A 15971-nucleotide genomic window follows, 5' to 3' on the forward strand; every position below is an offset into this window, starting at 1 on the left:
CTTCACTGGCTGCCAGTTTCTTTCAGGATCAATTTTAAAATCCTGGTTTTACTTTCAGATCTATTCATGGTCAGACTCCTCCTTACATCACTGATCTGATCCAGACTTACACCCCAGCTCGGGCTCTGAGTTCTGTGGATCAGAATCTACTGATGGTTCCTGAACACGGTTCAGGACCAGAGGAGAGAAATCCTTCCAGGCTGTTGCTCCTAAGCTTTGGAACGATCTTCCTCTCTCTCTGTGTTTGATGATCTACTGACTCCTTCAAGAAATATCAAAAAACATTTTAATTTTTCCCTGGGACTCCTGTTTTTGGCTTGTGTCTTGGCCTTTTATAGTATAATCTGCAAATCTATATTTTGATGATACATTTGACTGTGACATGTTACAAAGGGTCACTAATTTGGTTTCTGTGGCCATTTGTCAGCCTGTTATATTTAAATGAACTTCAAAAAATATCATACCGAGGAATGTGGAACGACTGCTGCTGAGTCTTTTAATTTATAGATATATGTCCTGTATTTATAGATTTATATCATATTTTATATACAATAGTTATATTATATATTTATATTAGATGTATTATATACTTTAATTTCATTGTCCAAGCAAACATTATTTGTATATTTTATCGTATATTTTGCGGTTCGCTAGAGGATGCCACTTCTACATCTTATTTAATTCTTTTATTCTGTAGCGACATCACAAAAAAAATACCATGTTGTGTTTGCAACGCTGGCATTGAACGTTTCTGATTCTGAGATAGTTCTTGGCAACGTGGAGTCTGTCCTGTGCATATTTAAAATACAATCTTAACAAATTCTGCAATAAATCAGATTATTGTGTAACTTTTGCTCATGTTCGCTTTATTGTGATATTTGACTTTTGAATTCTCTAAAAAAGAAATCGTATTGTGTACATTTTTGTATACATATATTCATGATGCATATGAAATCAGGAGTTCTAAGGAACTATTAAATAAAGTGGTAAAAGCTTATCGGTGCAGCAAAACAGAAACCACGAAAAGCATGTCACAATATCCTGTTTGTCAGTAGAAACTATGCAACGGAACATTCACGGTAGGCCCCTTCTTTCTCGCACCTAAAGGAAGAGTGATGTTGTGGTGAGGCCACAATGCCGAGCCTCTGCTGCTTAAAAAACTGTCGTAGAAGAGAACATTTATACTCAGTCAGAGAAATGGTTGCACGTCAGTATCACAACAGGAAATCAGTCACTCCTCATGAGCTGCTGAGAACCGCTAAAGGATATGTCACTTCATACTGTAATGTCATAATGTCATCATTAGCCCTCTACAGCTGCAACAATTAAAACAACACTCGATACCACTTGTGTCACCACTTCCCCACAACAGTCTGTGAAAACTAAATACACTCAAACACTCCCCAGAGAGCCTCACATGTCGCTCGGTTTATTTTTTACAGCCTGACTTCAGTAAGGAAGATCACTCACAGTGTTTACAAAACCACAGATGGTACATGTATTTCGTGTATACCAGAGGTAACTCAATTATTACATTAAAATGAAGATCAACATCTATATTTATTTACTAATTAGATGTTATAGCATTTTAAATGTATGCTTTTTTCTTTTCAACCAGGCGACTGAATGTCTACGTAACAAATAATAAACTACGATCGACAATAGTCAATGTCATAGCAATTTATTTGACGATACAACAAAAACGAAAAAAAATAAATACTTAACAACAGCAGGTTACAACAGACAGTGAATTTTAAATCTTTTTAAGAGTCAAGTTGATATGAAATATGGACAACACAAACTGACTAAATCTCAGGACGCACAAGGATCAGCCCAACATTACATGAATAAACGTGTCGTTCTTAACGCAAAGCGCTCTTGGATGAATGATTTACTGGCACCACGAAAACACAACAAAATATGTCCATCACACAGTAGTACTTCTAAAGTAATCATTGATTGTTGTACAGAGTGCTAAAAATGCTCAAGCCCGTCTCTCCCATGGTTCTTTCACTTGAGGTGGAAAAAACCTGAAGCTTTTGCTGGTGGACCCATCAACATTTTGGCCTGGTTCATGTGCGTGATGTGGATCTGGAAGAGATTCAAAATACGATTTGATTGGCTACTAAATTCAATATACATTCTGAAAACAATTGAGTAACTTTTATATTTGTATTCCTCTGTCTATCCTATGTGCAAACTCAAAGCCCTGGGGCCAAATATGACCTGAAAAGTTGTTGTTTTTTTTGTTGCCGGGCATAAGATTGGCTCAAAATCAAAGTAGATTTAAGTTCCAATGGATATCATGACCAACAAAGATGGCAGTATTTAACATAAGATGAGGAATAAATGATAAAACTGACATTGAGATTTCTCAAATATTTTGGACCCTTGTGTGGCATCCCCTGTTTTCCATCTGTTACCCGACTTACAATCTTCACCCAAACATTCACCCACACATTTTCTCTCGTGTTAGGCTCCTGTCCCGAAAGATCAGGAGAATTTAGAAGGCCATGAAGCATCGACAAGACAACAACAGACACCACCCTTTGGTCCCATGCATAGGTGGCATTTTTAATCATCATTAAATGATAAGATAAACTCACGGTACAAGGCGGTTGCATCCATGGTTCCCCGTCGATTTGCATCGGCAGAGCTTTGACTGTCCTGCACAGACAGAAGTCCAGTTGTCAGATGATGATGATAATGTGAGTAATATTTACACAAATAAAAACTAAATACACAACCTGATTGTGATTTGTGATGCCTGTGCCAGTCGGTGTCCGGCATTCTTCAGTCCAGTGTAAATCTGACCCATCTCTATCACTCCTTCGAGTCCCACCACCTCCAAACGCTTATCACTCATCTCTGTACAGAAAAAACATGGTAAAATAATCAGGAGGAAACCCTAAAATAGGCGGGTCGAAAATAGAACAGATTTTGGTTGTCACCTTGAGGGATTGTTTTCAGGAGTTCTGGGTCAGTGATGACCTCACTGTGTCCAGCGTCTGGCGGGACATCAGACTTCTTGGTTTCGCCCCAGAGGTTTGAGCCGCCGTGCATGCTGGGTATGTTAAGAACAGCTATGCCGGCCAGTGACACCCTGCTCAGGTCTAAGGTTTTCCCAGAGCACTGGTAGAAGCAAAGCCACGACATAAATCACCAGGTATTAAAAATAGGTTACATTCAGTGATCACCAGGGCGTTCACCTCGATAGACAGACAATCCTTCAGCTTCTTGCAGGAGGCAGAGATCGTCTCGGAGGTCGCAAACTCTAAATACCACAGTTTGTTTTTCATTCTTGAAGCAAAGAAGAGGTTGATCAGCAATTTTCCTTTTCAAAAAGTTTCATTTTGGTGATAAAAACCCACCTGCTGTTGAACCTCTGCGGGTGCTTCTCTCTCATGGAGTGAAAGCGGTGAGCGATAGACGCGTCCTGTCCCACGACAAAGAAATAAAACGATGACTTCTGTGGTATCAATTCAAAGTTCACCAATAACAGAATCTATATTTGTGATATCACAAAACATTGTGGCTTTTTCAGTTTTATAAAATTACAATTCTTGGTAACACAAATCCAAAGTGTTTCAGTGATTTCAAAGTTGCTAACTCGTCACAGATGGGGGCAGAAAAGATGATTATATTCCATGTTAATCTTTGTATCCTTTTTCTTTGTTATTTTTGTGTGATCTATGTTCTTTGGATTTAAATTGTGTCATCTTGCACTTTCTTTTTATTGCACTTTGTTCTTGTTTCATGAATCTATCGTCTGTGTGGCTGTATGCTGGAAAAACAGTTTCTCCAGAGGGATCAATAACGTTTATCTATCCATCTATTTATCTATCTACCTAGTGACCTTTCAAACTTTGTCATGATACAGCATCAACTGCTTACTGAGGCCTCAGCAATTGCATTATGGGACTCTATTATGAGTGTTGGTGCTTTTTTTACCACCAGGTCTTTGACAATAGGAAATATGAAGTAGGTTTCATATAATTATCAGCCAGAGGGTTGGGGAATTATGACCACTGAATTCATTTTGACCCGTCTGCTTTGGTGCACCTGGCAATATTTCAGAAGCTTCATTCAGGTTTGCATGTTTGCCTCTAGGCCTACAAAGAAACAGCTGCTGTTAGGTAGTTGTTGCCATTAATAAACTCACAAACCATGAGTATAATATTTACTAAACTTATTTATACTCCATCTAGTTCTCTGTAGTTAGCTCTTTGTTTGTCTGTTAAAAGTTGTTTGTTAATAACAAAAATAAGAAAATTGATAGTGTGGAAAAAAAAGGTATTAAACTGTGACAAAACACTGCTGCTACACACTAACCAGAAATCACATGACAGCTTCTTCTTCTACTACTATTTAACGATGTTGCAACCAGCTGGTTGAACGCTATCGCCACCTGCTGGCAGCACGTTTTGCAACTTTGGAAAATGAAATAAAGAAAAAATATGAGAATCGAATTATTCGGGAGGTATTTAAGCTGGTATCAGCAGCGAAGACGTGTCATCCTTCTAATTCTGCTGAAAATACACCTGTAAGTATATGCATATATATGCATTTATATATGACGTAACTTCCGTTTAAAACATCACTAAGATGGCGGCTGTTTAGGGTGGTTAGTGTCCATCAAACCATGCTCAGTTTTGTGGGCGTTTAAGTACGCCAATTTAGTGTGCATGGCGCACTAAATTTCGCATACTAAATGCATACTAACGCACTAAAAATACTAACTTTGAGTACGCTAGTATGCGATTTGAGACGCAGCACCAGTAAACAAAAGATACTTTTTTTTATTTATTTAAATGTATTGGTCGGAACTTTGTGCTTTACTACTCTTCTATTTTTCAGCTAGCAGGTGAGCTTCTAGTTAGTTATGGTGCTTCTGTAAACATATAAGAAACACTCTGAAAAAATATTATAAATTGTAAAAAACAGTTGAAAATGATCTGACACCTACACAACACAGTATAGGTTAACAGAAGTTCATCAGAAATAGTCAACACTTCCACTTTTATGTTGATGCAACAGTGACTCACCACCCCGATGGAGAAGTAGTTGTTGATGATCTCGTAGGGAACCGGGTCTCCCGAATCTTGTGGATCATTTGGTATCACTTGGATTTTCCAACGATCCAAGTAAATAACTTCACTAGTCTCAATATGCCTCAGGATCTCCTTCAGGTCAGAACCCTCATATCCTTGAAAGAGTTAGAAAAAAAACATGATTAAAATCAAAACTATTGACAGAGGTCAGTGGGGTCACCTCCTCCCCAGCGCAGACAGCGAGCCATGTCGTTTCCAGTGCCCAGTGGCAGAACAGCGACCGGAGGGTGCTGTTGAAGCCCGGCTTTGTCTGAAACCACACAAAGAATATTCAGTAGTGTATCTTTTAACTTCCACCGAGCGGGACTTTCAGAAGCACCTATAGCATCCAGGAGCCAGCCCACCGTTCCGTCGCCGCCACACACCAAGATCCTGAACTCGTGAACGCTTCTGAAGAAATGTAGTCTGAAGAGAGTACAGACCGTCAGGACACACACTGAGTATTCAGATTGAATGAGCTGTGATGTAAGCGGTACCCTGGAGCTGGACCTCCGTTGGACAGGTTGTAGACTTGACGAGGGTTCAACATGTATTGAAACTTTCGTAGTATCCTGGAAAAGATCAACATACCATTCTTTTTACTGAACCATCTACCTCATCTGTATTATCTCATGTATGCACTACACCTGTGTTGTCCTTGACCCAGAGACAACACAATTATTTTTGCAACACCTTAAGACCATTTTTTCGGGCCTCTGGGTCACTTTGACCCAGAGCTAATACAAGGGTTAAATGAAGTATTTTGTCACGTCAAATAAATTAACGATGACAGTTGGTTAAAAATAATATCCCAGCTGTTTATCACACAACCATTTAGACAAACTGACACCTATGGACCATCCAGAGTCATTGAATCAACATATCTCGTTTTTTAGAAATTGAGAAGAAACACAGAAAAGACTGCAATCCTTGTTGCTGTCAGTGCTTTAGACTAACCATTACCACACCGGGCGTCCTACGAACAAATTTAACCCTGTGAAATTATGCAAAGAGGAAGTGGAAGTGAAACCAAGCGACACTGTGATTCACTTGTATGTCAACTTTTTACATCCAACGAAACTGTAGAAATGTGGGAAGCCTTGACCGATGACTACTGAGGCAGAGACGCTTTACTCACTCACAACTGAGACAATTTACACTCAACACTAACATGGCTTCCTACCTTACTCCCTGCTTTCCTCCACTTTTTGGATTGACAAAAACCAGCAATGGATGTGTGTTGGCAATTGGAGCGATCTGAAAAAAAAACAGACAACATCAAACAATAATAACAAATTACAAACAGCTACTATTATTATATTATTATATGTATTTGCAGTTAACTTTTCTTATATATACACACACACACATATAATCAAAAATATATTTTGATAATGTTTAAATAGGATATAATAAAAGGTTAGGTTAGGTTAGCTAGAACTTTATCAATATAGAAAGAATGAGGTAACAGTTTGGATAAAGAACATTTCCAGCCTCTTTTAAGTGTTGTGTATAATGTGGAAGATGGATTCATAAATTAAAGGAGAGAGGAGTCATAAGAGATCAGAAACAAAGGAATCATGGGTATTCATCTGACTGATAATTGTAGTTCAATTTGCTAAAAAAAAAGGTAATGGAAATAATTTTAGGTGCAAGAATTCAGTTATTGTTCATAATAGCCATGGTTTTATTCAATTAATTCCTGTCGAAGTATCTACATGTTTGTTCAAAGTATATTTTTGGATGCTGTCAGAAAAAAAACTGCAGCTGCAATGTTGCTCATGAGCTCCCCCTGGTGGCTGGTATACTTCAGTGTAAGCATAAGTCGTTTATATTTCTGTATTTTTTATCTTAAAATGTCACATTAATGTGTATAAAGTTTGCATGCGCACATTTTTTTTATTAACACTACTTATAACCTTCAGTCTATTCAGACACTGTCTGATTATAGTTAGGAAAAATCAACTCTAAATAAATATTAAATTGAAAATCAATAAACCTGTAAAACGTGTCCATCTGGAGTCACATTCAAGAGACTGGAGTCCTCCTCCTTCAGGAAGAAAAAAGAAGAATTATTAAGCCTTGTGCGGTATCTGGGTCAAGGTGAACGCCAGAGAGGAAACAAGAGTTCAAAAAAAAAAAAATACACAAGATCATGTCACTCTTTTTTACCCTTGAGACTGTGTAGATTCCCCAGGGAGGCAGGATATGGTCTCTCAACGGGCCGCAGTCGCATGTTGAAAGACCAGCCAATACACAATCATCGTGGCGCTGGAGCAGACAAACCAGTAAGCATGTTAAAAAATATGCTTGTATTTTTACAAATGTAATATTCTCACCAGCTCCTTGCACCACACACAACGCTTTCCAGCCAAAGTTTTGATCTTCTTGTGACAGACCTCACACTTTTTAGAGCTGCTCTCAGCTCTGATCCAGTCATGTGCTGCCACCTAGGAAACAAGTAAGAGATTCAGAAAATAATTCATATTTATTAAAAAAAACAAAAAAAAAACAGGCTAATGCATAAAAAGGAGGCAGTTGTTGATTCCACAGTCGTGTTACGTAAAAAAGTCAGAGGCCCTTTAAATAACCACTGGGCTTAATATAAATCCCTTGCGCACCGGAAACCCCGATGAACAAATTTAGACATCTCATCAGTCAGCAGCAAACAAGAATGAAAGCTTATTGTCCACTCTTGTCCAAATTAAGGACATTTAACAGATGCACAGTCTTTGCCGGCTGTAATCCGTGATTAAAAATAGCACTGATGCGCTGCACTGTAACCACCATCACAGAGTTACTGTGTGTCAGCGCGCTCACTGTTTAATGACTATAATGACACATTCCCTGAACATTGTTGAAATGTTTACTAGTAAGTAAGGTAAAGGTTATTTCTAAAGCGCCTTTCTAGACCAGGGTCACAAAGCACTTTAACAATCAAAAACAATACACAGTTAAAATATATACTTTAAAAGGTCAAGACACATAAGACAAACACAGTTCAGAGAACAGAGTTCAAGAAAATCAGAGAAACAAGCACAAATAAAAATGTTTTAAAATGCTTCTTGAAGGAGTCAGTAGATCCATCAAACACAGAGGGAGAGGAAGATTGTTCCAAAGCTTAAGAGTAAGTTCAGGAACCATCAGTAGATTCTGATCCACAGACCTCAGAGCCCGAGCTGGGGTGTAAGGCTGGATCAGATCACTGATGTAAGGAGGAGTCTGACCATGAATAGATCTGAAAGTAAGAACCAGGATTTTAAAATTGATCCTGAAAGAAACTAGTAGCCAGTGAAGAGTTTTAAAGATCGGAGAAATGTGAGTTCTTCTACTAGAGCAGGTCAGAATTCTAACTGGAGAGTTATGTATTAACTGCAGGCGAGACAGGTCCTTCTTGTTTAAACACCAAAATAAACTGTTAAATAAATAAATATAGAAACCTGCACTACTGGTATTATCTGTAGCACAATATTTGTTCTTCAAATGTACATGTATTTATTCTTATATTATAAGAGATGATAAATATTTGCACTTAACAAAGGACATGTGAGGTTGTTTAAGAGTACTCTGGCCCAGGAACGTACTAGGATCCCTCAATTCTTGCTAACTTACATGAATTTCAGCTTTAGATTTGACAAAGCTTCGGGCACAGGGTTCCGGGTTCTTGTTGGCACATTGACTGTGGACAGTGTATTTGCAGCCTGTGGGACAAAAAACTTTGTTATTGCTAAACTGTAAAAAAATAAAAATAAAAAATAAATATGAAAGCCTCTTTCAAGGCTTTTAAAGTAAAAACACGTAATAAAAGGCAGACGTATAAAATCATCACTATTGTTTTTCATTTTCCAGTGTCAGATTGAGAGGAAACATTATTTCTGTGATTTAGGATCACACAATAGACACAAATCGTTAATTTCCACAGGATTATTCACTCTTTGTGGCCGGACACAGCTGAGGGCAGTAGGCGGGGGGACATCCCGGGCAGGTTGCCGGTTCACCGCACAATTGGGACAGTTTATAGTCAGTGATTAAGCCTAAATGATTTTGGTTGTGTCGGGAAAACCCACACTATCACAGAGAGAACATATGAAGTACACACAGAAAGGACAGCACTATAATAGCTGGTGACAATCATTTCAAATCAGTTTTTTTCTTTGGATGCCTGGTGGCAATACTTACATATACAACACAGTCCCTGCTTGCCAAGTCCCAGCAGCATGTTCTCACACACACTGCAGTAGGTCGGCTTGTTGAAATGCTTCATCCTCCAAATATGCTGCCTGTCCCTCTCTTTCATCTGTGAGTGCATAAACACAGTTGTTTTTTCTTTTAAATAAAGTTTTTAATTCATGCTTTTGTCGTAAACGGAGCTCTCACCTTCAGTCCCAGCAATACAAGCAAGGGAACATTGTTCATGCCTCCTTTCAACCATTCCTCCTGCGTGACGGTGCCACTGTCGTCCACGTCCATCGCCGTCATCATCTCCTTCAGAACCTGAATCCCCCAAAATATCACACGTTCTATTAGTCCTTCCTGTCCAGACAACCACTTATACTTGTCGAAAAAAATATAATTCTTCAATAACAAATTCGACGTAAACATATATTTTTCTTAAAAACAAAATATAAAACCATTTCTAAATGACACACAAGATTTCCATCCATCAGGATTAGAGATTCATTCCATAAAAGAGGGGAGGGGTAAAGAGACAAAAACATACAGGTCTCAGCTCTGTCACGTCCCAGCCAAGATAATCAGCAGCTCGCATCATTTGTGTAATTATACGGTCCACTTCCTGTTTGGAAAAAAAAGCATACATATTACATAAGAAGATTACGCTTCATAAATTTGATGGCATTTGGTAAACACGCAGAGATTTTTTACCGCCACTTTTACGGTATGGAAACTGTAAGGTTTGTCGAAGCTTAATTAAATTATACATTTTGTTCATGTGTAGTTCAATTATGGTCATAACACTTGTATGAAAAGGATCTTGATTTATATATTTTTTTAGTCAATATCAATATGTACGCACCGAACTGTCCAGGAGCCCATTTCCATCCTTGTCATAAAGTTTGAAAGTAACTGCAAACAGAACTGTCGTTAGGTAAGTACCGAACAACGACAACAACCACAATTATTGACAGTTGTGAGTGTGTGTTTTTTAAGATAAGAGGAATAAACCAACACTCAAGTTTCTCGCGAGGCTGCCTGTCCTCCAGCACGGTGAAGTAGCAGGACACATCGCGCAGGTAGACGCCGCCTGTGGGGAAATATATCGAATAAATAACCCAAAAATATATGTATCGCCTGATAGTTTGTCTGATCTTACAACAAACTCAATCGTTTACAAATACTCAAAGCGTTAAGGATGAGTTAAGGTTTAAAAAGAAACACTTTATTAAGTAGCTTTAAATATTTATAGATATTTGCTTGTTTTGTAAGTAAGTAAGTAAGTAAGTAATATTTATTTATATAGCGCTTTTCGAGACCAGGGTCACAAAGCGCTTAAACAATCAAAACAATACCAGTTTCTAGCAAAACATGGGAGCAGGAAGAGTAAGATACTGCAGAAGACGTGTTCTATTTGTGTCTGTTACTCACTGAATGTATATACAGATTCTGGTGATTTATTTTTACAACCGTCTAAAAATTGGCGTCACAGAGCTCGGCATGTGTTCTTGTGTTACTCAAAACAACAAAGAATATAGATTTGACCTAACCAGTCTACAAGGGTCACTAAAAAAACGTGATCTGTCATGAAAGCTATTTTTACTTTTTGTCTAATGTATTTTGTATGTTGTGAGGTGAAAATGTCGATTCTATTAAAATTAGCCAATCACAGAAGGCCTGACGCAATATTAACCAATCAAAAGCAACAAAAGGCGGGTCTATCTGTCATTACAGCAACACTTGCCTAACGCTGTCGCTCTGGATTCTTCACTCTTAAAATCTTAAATCGGAAGATTTCTCGCTAAACTCTACGGTAAATTCCCCGAACGCCATTTAATATGAGGAAATAAATTCTTGGCTTTCTAATTGAGAGCTTTGAATCAGTTGCTTCTTCCTTTCAAATCTTTTTCTTTTTTTTGTACATTTTGAATGACGGTGACATTACAACAATGTTAAAAGACAACCAAGCATATTCTATCTGGTTTCTTAATATTTTATGTATTTATTTACTAACAAAACACAGAGTTGGACCACTGGGCGCTTGGTCTTGTGGGTAAAACTGTCTCTGTTTTCAAAGAGTTCAAATTTTATTATTGAACTGTGTAATATTTCCATTTTTATAGCGTTCTCTTCTTGTAGTTGTGTCCATTATGTTCTTAAATACTGACACGGTTTCATTTCATTTGTTTTTCATGAGTCACTTTTGAAGTGCTGTCCAAGGTTCTACATGTAATTTAATGTATTTAAGTTTATCTGTTGCTTTCATATGGTCAAGTTTATAATTTGCTTTGCAAAAACATGAACCATTCAACAAATACAGTTCCCACATTTTATTTTTGTGAAAATAAATACTAAAATATCAGTTTAATAAAAAATTTAAAAAGTATATATCATTGGTTACCACACATATGACTCATTTACAGTGAGTATGAACCCCTTTGACCTTAATAGTGATTCTCTTACCTCCTTTAGCTGAGACACACTTCATGGGTCCATCCTGATCAACCTGTTGGAAATACCGAAACAGCCTCTGGCCAAAATCTGCAGGAAAAGTCTCGACTTCCAGGTAGGTCTTCAGAAAGAGGCAAAACCCTGCTTCATCCACACACTAGGACAAACATACAAGACAAAATGGTCGTTTTTATAAAAGCAGAAAAACATGGTTTATAAAAAATTAATAATCTTAATGAATGGCACATTATCAATATCATAAATATATATCGGCCTCATTGATATCATAAGAAAAGTCAATTTGATACCCTCCATATTTTCAATTACACTGCAGTTTCTTGCCTGTTATTCAATCCAAGCTCGACTGGAATATGCTTTTGTATGTTAACATATTTAGAAATGTATAATGTCAAAGCAGAATTAATTTTTATTTGCATAATATAAATTGAAAATGTATTATTTTTGTTCTTAAGATATGTTGAGTTCTGGTGGTGTTTTGTCAGGACTGACCTCCTTGACACTGTGCTGGGCCAGGCGACCACCAGGGTGAAACTCCTTGATCACATCCTTCACTCTCAAACTGCTCTCTGGAAAGAAAATACAATATAACATGGTGGGAAATCTGGTAGAAATTTTTACGTGTCTTAGAAAAAAGATTCTGTTTCATCTGAATGCAAACTCATAAAGCACATGCTAAGAATCTCCTCCTCGTACTAAAGATGAGTTTTCTAACATTAAAAAAACCTGCTAATCATTCATTCTGAGTACATCATTTGTTACTGGTGTAAATGGTTATTGTCTGAGCCCTTCTAACTGTTGTGTTAATGCAAGAATCAAGTTCAAACACACACATGCACTTGTTCAAACACACACACGCACAAGGTTAATCAAGGATGTCACCTTCTCACTGCGGGTGTAAGGTTTGCAATTGTGTTTAGATCACTTGCTTAATCCAACAAATGTTTTGTATACTCTCATATATAACATTGATTCAGTGTTTCCTCCTAATGACTATAGTGGGCTAAAGTTACATATTTATCATTTTCAGTGGAGTGCGGTGAGGTTAGTGGTTGGTGAGGCAATGACTCCTTTAGTGTCAGATTTACAAGTATATAAACCCAAAAGTGAAGCTAATATAATTGGCTACTGTTTATTTTATATCTCACACACATATGAAGTTTAAAAAATATATGATTTAACTAATCATTTCTCAACAAGTCTATATTGAATTGTTGTGATGTGCTGTGGGATATTAGTCTACATCCTCTAGATCTATGGAAGTCATCGATTGTGGATAAATATTGATAAATATCTTCATAAACCGGTCATCTTTGACATTGGCATAAGTTATAGCTGAAATATTATGTTTTAATTATTTACAATTTATTAAAAATTATGTATTCAAAATCTTTAAACTGCCATATTTAATGATCTGAGACCTTTCAATTGGCTGAAAATCTAAATTTGTTTATAAACAATCAATGGATATAGAAAAATATGAATGAACCAATAAATAATTTATAAAGGATTAGCAAACATGGATTTAAACAGTATATAGTATGACAGTGATAGTAAAGGATTACAAGGAAGACGCAACTGATTCAAAGCTCTCAATTAGAAAGCCAAGAATTTATTTCCTCATATTAAATGGCGTTCGGGGAATTTACCGTAGAGTTTAGCGAGAATTCTTCCGATTTAAGATTTTAAGAGTGAAGAATCCAGAGCGACAGCGTTAGGCAAGTGTTGCTGTAATGACAGACAGACCCGTCTTTTGTTGCTTTTGATTGGTTAATATTGCGTCAGGCCTTCTGTGATTGGCTAGATTTATGCAAACCGAACCAATGTTTATTAAAGTGAAAAGATAAATATTGAGTTTTAAATGGGTCAATATAAGCGTTGGAAAAACAATGACGTTTTTAAATATTCGATCTCTTTTTTATAAGATTGAAATTTAAACTGGTCTGGTCTTAATTGTATCTGTAGAGGAACAAAAAAAAGAAAAAAAGTATCTCTGTATATTTTCAGAATTAAGAAATAGTTACCTTTCATTGGACACTTAAAACACATTTTAAAAGTGATATACAGAATGCACAGTCAGCTGAGAGTGTGATCTTAACTTAAAAATAAATTGATGTAAAATATCCTTGCAGGATTCATTATTGGTTGACAGTGAACTTGTGTCAAACCAGAAAACTTTCACACATTTCTATCCGACACATTCTTGCAAAGCAACAAAGAAATAACACACCACCCTACTCTCAAGCAAGTGTCTTGACACGGCAGCAGGTGAAGAACTGGAATGAAGATGTATTCTTTAAATAAAACAGCTTTCTTAACACGAAGATGTTTTACATATTTCATATTCTCTTGAATTTTACAAAACATTTTCCACTCAACACCCATTGGGTGAGTTACTTATATGACGATACAATTTTCTGCCAAAATTAAACCATCCAAATGTTATAAATAATTTAAAAAAAATCTACCTGTTAAATCGAATCAATCAATCATATGAAATTACACATTTAATTTAATTTTCAACACGACTCATTGAGTTAAGTGGATTCAACCGCGGTGACATGGTTGTTCAGAGCTGTCTTAATTTAAGATAAGTAATAAGTACAATGTCATTCATTGTTCTACTTAGACTTATCAGTCAAACATTTTTTTCACACATTTTTCCTCAAATTTTCCCATTTGATTTTAGGTAGGTAAATTGTTTTTTTTTCTCCAAATTATCCACAGCAAATACAGCAATTTTTCATAAAAAATAATCAAAATAAAATAAGAACAAGAACAAAGAGAAACAACAAGATGATACAATATCAGTTTTTATCTTGATCTTTTAAGTATATACTTTGTTTTGTACTATTGTTTTGATTGTTTAAGCGCTTTGTGACCCTGGTCTGGAAAAGCGCTATATAAATGACTTACTTACTTACTTACTTACAATCTAAGTCTAAAGATAAAGATAAAGAACATAGATTTTGAAGATTTTGATCCCTGCTCTTGACAAGGAATCGGAAGCAGCGACTTAATGTGTTTATGAAAGTATATTGTAACAGTAATTGTAAAGTATAGTTATAAAGAAAGTGTACGGAACGCTGGCATCCATTTCACAACAACACAAAGGGACTCAATATTTACATAAAGCAACATGTACTTTTCGTGGACTATGGGATGCATTGTAAAGTCAGGGGGGAAATGCTACAAAGGCTGAAGCAAACAGAAGGTTTTAGTGGCCGTACACCACCTCTGATGAACATATACATAATTCATCCTGAAGATAAGAAGTCAAAGGTCAAAGCTCACCATCCATGTAGTGCTGCAGCTGAATAAAATCCACTGGAGTCAGAGAGCAGTCGCAGTCTTCAGCAGAAGTCATGGCTCTCTGTGCTGTCACACTAGAGAAGCAAGCAAACTACATTAATGTACTTTAAAAGGAACCAGACTTCTTATGTCTCCTGTTTCATTCCGATGTGCAACAACAACAAACCCACAAACAGGTTTGACTTCATTTCTGGTCGCAGACATACAGAGACACTGTCGAACACTCCCCACTATTGTAGGAAGTTTACTTATGATACAGTCAAAAATATTACAAAGACAAACTAGATAACAGGTTCACGATAAAGTGACGAAAGGAAAAGTATATTTGAAAACAGACGCTTCTGAAGTCACCTGACGGACAGACGGGAATAAAAACTCGAGCGCGTTTCTTCTCAGTTTAAATGGGTCTCACCTGAGGATGAGGATCCGAACTCCCAAAGATCCGAACTGTTGTGTGTTGACCCAGCTGGCAGATAGATGTCCTGCCGCGGTTTTATCGGATAGAAAAGGGATTAAAAAGAACGAGCGAGGGGTGGAGCTTCTACCAGCGTTATTACGGTCGATGACACAACCCAGTTTCGTCGTGCGCGAGAGGGGCTAAAGCGCGCGCACGTGTTCGATGCCTGTTGAGTGGATGGATTCACAACAGATTCTGGTGGGAAGAGTTAGAGCTCAGAGTCCACTGAGGTCATTCAGAAGATAAACTTTAGTAAGAGGACATTTATGGAATGAGGATGACGAAAAAAGAAAAAGGATTTTTATAAATAATTATTTCATGTTTTAAAAAAACATTGAAAATACTAAAAAGATTGTAGAATAAAGCGTTTATTATATATAAAAGTAGAATCGCAAAAATATACCGGTAATAGAATCCAATTGCATCCATGCCCAAAATACCAAAACACGCATTTGACAAATAAATAGTAC

General features: G+C 36.9%; 1 protein-coding gene across 1 annotated transcript; it reads right to left on the reverse strand.

Moving 5' to 3' along the window:
• Positions 1-1665: 1665 nt before the first annotated feature.
• On the reverse strand, positions 1666-15558 carry LOC148070504 (diacylglycerol kinase alpha-like). The gene is made up of 24 exons (XM_087801259.1): positions 15457-15558; positions 15027-15118; positions 12225-12301; positions 11727-11871; positions 10279-10353; positions 10126-10175; positions 9811-9885; positions 9468-9584; positions 9270-9387; positions 8703-8791; positions 7430-7540; positions 7263-7361; positions 7090-7140; positions 6274-6347; positions 5588-5662; positions 5431-5516; positions 5272-5361; positions 5046-5206; positions 3372-3436; positions 3210-3300; positions 2952-3132; positions 2748-2868; positions 2607-2667; positions 1666-2091 (listed from the first exon to the last, which is right to left on the reverse strand). Exons 2-24 carry the CDS (start codon positions 15097-15099, stop codon positions 2011-2013), a joined length of 2166 nt encoding a protein of 721 aa, XP_087657385.1. The 5' UTR covers positions 15100-15118; positions 15457-15558; the 3' UTR covers positions 1666-2010.
• Positions 15559-15971: the final 413 nt, after the last annotated feature.

The sequence above is a fragment of the Callionymus lyra genome, chromosome 10 (assembly GCF_982586985.1).
Source record: "Callionymus lyra chromosome 10, fCalLyr1.hap1.1, whole genome shotgun sequence".
Classification (NCBI taxonomy): Eukaryota; Metazoa; Chordata; class Actinopteri; order Syngnathiformes; family Callionymidae; genus Callionymus; species Callionymus lyra.